Source organism: Arachis ipaensis, chromosome B04 (assembly GCF_000816755.2).
Source record: "Arachis ipaensis cultivar K30076 chromosome B04, Araip1.1, whole genome shotgun sequence".
Classification (NCBI taxonomy): domain Eukaryota; kingdom Viridiplantae; phylum Streptophyta; class Magnoliopsida; order Fabales; family Fabaceae; genus Arachis; species Arachis ipaensis.
In genome coordinates, this window is record NC_029788.2 from 4535835 (window position 1) to 4540248 (window position 4414).

Consider the following 4414-nt stretch of genomic DNA (forward strand, 5'->3'; position numbering starts at 1 on the left):
AGACTATTTTTAACTTTTTTTTTCTTTTTTTGTAGCGAAACATTTTAGTATTATTATTATAAAGTATGCGTTGATATATACCTTCAAGTTTCCATCAAGAAGGCCATCAAGGGCCATGAACTGAGCAACATGTGAAGCAAATCCTCCGATGGATCCTTCTTCCACGGTGATCAAGACCTCGTGAGATTTCACGAGGCTGCGAATGAGGGAGTGATCCAACGGCTTGCAGAAACGTGCGTCCGCCACCGTCACATGCAAGCCGTGGCGTCCCAATAAGGATGCAGCGGCTAAACAGTTCTGAACAGCTGTTCCATAGCCCAAGAGGGCAACCCTTTCGCCTTCAATTAATACCCTACCTTTTCCAATCTGTTTAGGTTTGAGAACAAATTGAAGACATTAATTTGATTTGAAAATTAAAATAGTTGCTTCTAAATCTTCATAATTCTCATTTACCTCGAGAGGAGTTCCTTTGTTCCCTGCTGGTAGTGCAACACCAACACCATTCCCCCTCGGATAGCGGAAACAACTTGGTCTATCATCAATGGCGGCGGCAGTAGCAACCATGTGGAAGAGCTCAGCTTCATCAGACGGAGCCATCACCACCATGTTTGGGAGGCATGCCATGAAAGTTACATCGAAAGAGCCGGAATGTGTAGGACCATCAGCTCCAACTAATCCAGCTCTATCCATAGCAAATCTTACCGGAAGATTCTGCAGATCCACATCATGCACCACCTATGGAACAAAATACATTGAGTTATGTATCAATTTCAAAGCAACAACATGCTATGCTGTGTTACCTGGTCATAAGCTCTCTGAATGAATGATGAGTATATTGCACAGAAAGGCTTCATGCCTTCACAAGCCAGACCAGCAGCAAATGTAACGGCATGCTGTTCTGCAATCCCGACATCGAAGCATCTTGATGGGAAACGTTTATGGAAGATATTTAAGCCAGTTCCACCTCCCATTGCAGCATGGATTGCAACTATGTCTTTGTCTGCTTCTGCTTCTGCAATTAAAGCTTCTGCGAAATAACTTGTGTATGACTCAGTTTTAGCCGTAGCCTTGAACTGTTTTCCAGTTGCCGGGTCAAACTTAGCAACACCTGCAAAATCAAATCAATCACAAATATTTTATGTTACTAAAGGATTATTGTTTATTCTGCAGAAATATTTAAGATACAATCCTCCAGTCTACTTTAGAGGTGTCCAATTTTGTTTCTTTCATTATATAATTCATAATAATTATAATGAGTCATGAGTAATAGTATTTGGTGAATCACTTTAATAAAAGGAAATGAAGAAAATAGTGACTATATATGGTCCTTCAATGTCTTCCTAATTCATTCCTGTGTTTATTAAGGCGAGGTGGGTGGTAATAATTGACATGCAAAGAATTTGATGTATGCAATCTGTAATGGCAGAGTGAAATTTATTAGCGTCAGGCTAAATGACCAAAAAGTGATAAATTCATGTTGATAGAGCCTCTATTACCATGGTACTTGTCTGCCGCTTTTTCTGCATAAGGATATCCACGACCTTTTTCTGTTATAACATGGATTAGCACAGGACCGCTTGTTTGAGTACTTTGGGTTTCTTTGAGAACGGAAATAAGATCATTTATATTATGACCATCAATAGGGCCGATGTAATAAAGTCCAAGCTCTTCGAATAGGGTAGATTTGGAGCCATTAATCATGCCGCGAGAATATTCATCAACTTTTGCAGCCAACTCATGCATGTGTCCGCCAATTTGTTTAGTTACACCCTGCCAAAATATCATATTGAGTACATAATCAGTTTTAGCAAAGTCAAATAAAATTTTTTCGTTAGTGACTTATAATTTGCTTACCTTTGCAACTTCTCTGAGTTCTCTGAGAGGCCTACTTGATTGTAGCCTGTTGAGAGCACTACTCAACGCACCTACTGGTGGTATGGGTCCATCAAGAGTTGCAGTTGGGAGAGAGACCTGTTTATTGTCATTTAGTATAATAACCATGTCCGAATCAAGATATCCAGCATTGTTCATTGCTTCATAAGCTTGGCCAGCGGTCATAGCACCATCGCCAATAACAGCAACTACAGTGTTTTTTTCTCCCTTCAAATCCCTGCCAACCGCCATTCCTATTCATGCAATAACGAGATTTTCAAATTTCAATGGCATGGAAATTTCTATGTCAAATAGAAAATAGAAAATAGAAGAATTATTACCAAGTCCTGCTGATATGGTCGTTGAACTGTGACCCGTGCCGAAACAATCATATTCACTCTCAGACCTTTTGGTAAACCCACATAATCCATCTGTTTGCCTTATGGTATACATTTTATCCCTTCTACCAGTGAGAATTTTATGAAGATATGACTGCAAAATTCAATCAAAATGTTTGTTTACAAAGATGACCATTACAAAACAAATTTTAAAGAAAGAGTAAAATCAAACCATACTTGATGACCAACGTCCCACAAGATTTTATCCTTAGGAGTATTGAACACATAATGTAGAGCAACCGTGAGTTCCACAACACCAAGGTTTGATCCTAAATGACCACCAGTTCTAGAAACATTGAAAATAAGGTCGGATCGCAACTCTTTCGCCAGTTGTTCCAATTCCTGTATAAATTGTTCGTATTGTTTTAACAATAATAATAAATTTTTTATTTAATTTATGATTATTTTGTTATAAATTCATGTGGGGTAATTAAAATAAAATTTGATGGTTTGTTTAGATATTATTGTACCTTTATAGAGAGATTTTTCATATGAATGGGATAGTTTATAGTGTCTAGTAGTGGTGTTGGTGGTCTCTGAGAATGATAATCTTCTGTGTCAGACAGTGATGCATGAACGCCACATAATTTTTTTCTCCTCTTCTATAACAATGAATCAAAACCAAAAATTAAAAAACAAAAGAAAGATCGAAATTGGATAATAAATAAATAACAACAAAATAAGGATTTTCTAACCTGATTAAATCTATATTGGGAATGATAAAATTGATTAACATCCCATTGAGATGACGATAATAATGATGTTGCATAGCGGAGAGGAGACGAGAATATACACAGAGAAGCCATTATAGAACAACAACACTACTTAAAACTCTCAAAAAAATCGTCTACAAAGACATGCACAACAAAGAGATCAATGATGGTGTGCATGCATGTACATAAACACTGAAACAGTAGCACTTACATGCACAATAGAAAGTGAAAGTGATTTGTATTTCTGAAAATATATAGATGAACAAGAGAGTGGAAGTACAATGAAATGAAGGTGATATGAAAACTATTTCACCTTCAAAATGGCATTGGAGTTTGGTTATGATATTGTCTAGGAATGAGAAGTGATGACTTTATATTGTTTCAGTATTGATTCTAGTGACGAGTGTAGATTTTTACTTTGTGCGTTGGTGCGGTTGTCTCTGTTTTTTTTATTGGACCACACGCACTCAGAATCACGTTTAGGATAACTTCATCCATATAAATTATAAACAGAAAATGATGGTGAATAGTTAGATATAGTTAGTGAATTTAATTTTAATACATTTAACAAATTATGTTGTATGACTTTTTCTTATATCGAGTATATTTGAGTACACTCTTTATTATATTAACTCTAAATTTTTTTAGCGTGAATTTTGTTTAATTTATTTTACACAATTATTCTGTTTATTTTTTCATATGAATCATATCTGTTCATTATAAATAGAAGTACCAAGATTTCAGTAAGGAGATACCTAGCATGCCATATTGAACTATTGACATATCCCTTTCTTATTTATTATATGTTGTTATATGAGTTTGGTCATAGTCATTATACTTGGCACAGTAAATTATAAAATACATACATGGAGACCAATGAATTACCCTAGAAGTAATAACCTATTCTTCCATTACATGCACTTGTAATTACCACCTATAATTATATTAGGTCCATTCTAATTTTTTCATATTTTTTTTATTAAGAATTAATAATAAGATGTATTTATTTTGACTATGTATTTTATTAAAAGAATGATATATATTTTAATAAAAACACCTATTATATTAAGTAAAATTTTAATAAAAATAAGTTTTTTTTAATTGAATTGTATAAAAATGTTAAAAATGACAAAAATAAAAAAATCAAATTGATGTTGAGATTATTCCAAAATCTAAGATTTGAAGAACTAATAAATTGAATTGTTCATGAAATCAGACGTGATATTGACAAAACATTAGTATAAGACATTGAACAAAGACAACAATGCAAAATACACGATAATGAGATGAGACAATATCCTATATTCATCTAACGATCTAATTATTTTTTTTGTTGGGATTCATTTTAACAACTCTTTTTTTTTTAAAGAAAAAAAATATTGTATTTAAAAAATTTTATTTAATTTTCACATAAAAATCTCATTTTAAATT

General features: G+C 33.8%; 1 protein-coding gene across 1 annotated transcript in view; it reads right to left on the minus strand.

The window, feature by feature from the left end:
* LOC107638530 (probable 1-deoxy-D-xylulose-5-phosphate synthase, chloroplastic) overlaps positions 1-3326 on the minus strand; it is a 3894-nt gene extending 568 nt beyond the window's left edge. The window contains exons 1-9 of the mRNA XM_016341853.2: positions 2966-3326; positions 2741-2872; positions 2448-2612; positions 2214-2364; positions 1855-2126; positions 1497-1770; positions 801-1108; positions 454-735; positions 82-366 (exon numbers count right to left, since the gene is read on the minus strand). Of these exons, the coding sequence (XP_016197339.1) occupies positions 82-366; positions 454-735; positions 801-1108; positions 1497-1770; positions 1855-2126; positions 2214-2364; positions 2448-2612; positions 2741-2872; positions 2966-3076 (1980 nt within the window). The 5' untranslated portion in view covers positions 3077-3326. The remainder of the gene's footprint in view (positions 1-81; positions 367-453; positions 736-800; positions 1109-1496; positions 1771-1854; positions 2127-2213; positions 2365-2447; positions 2613-2740; positions 2873-2965) is intronic.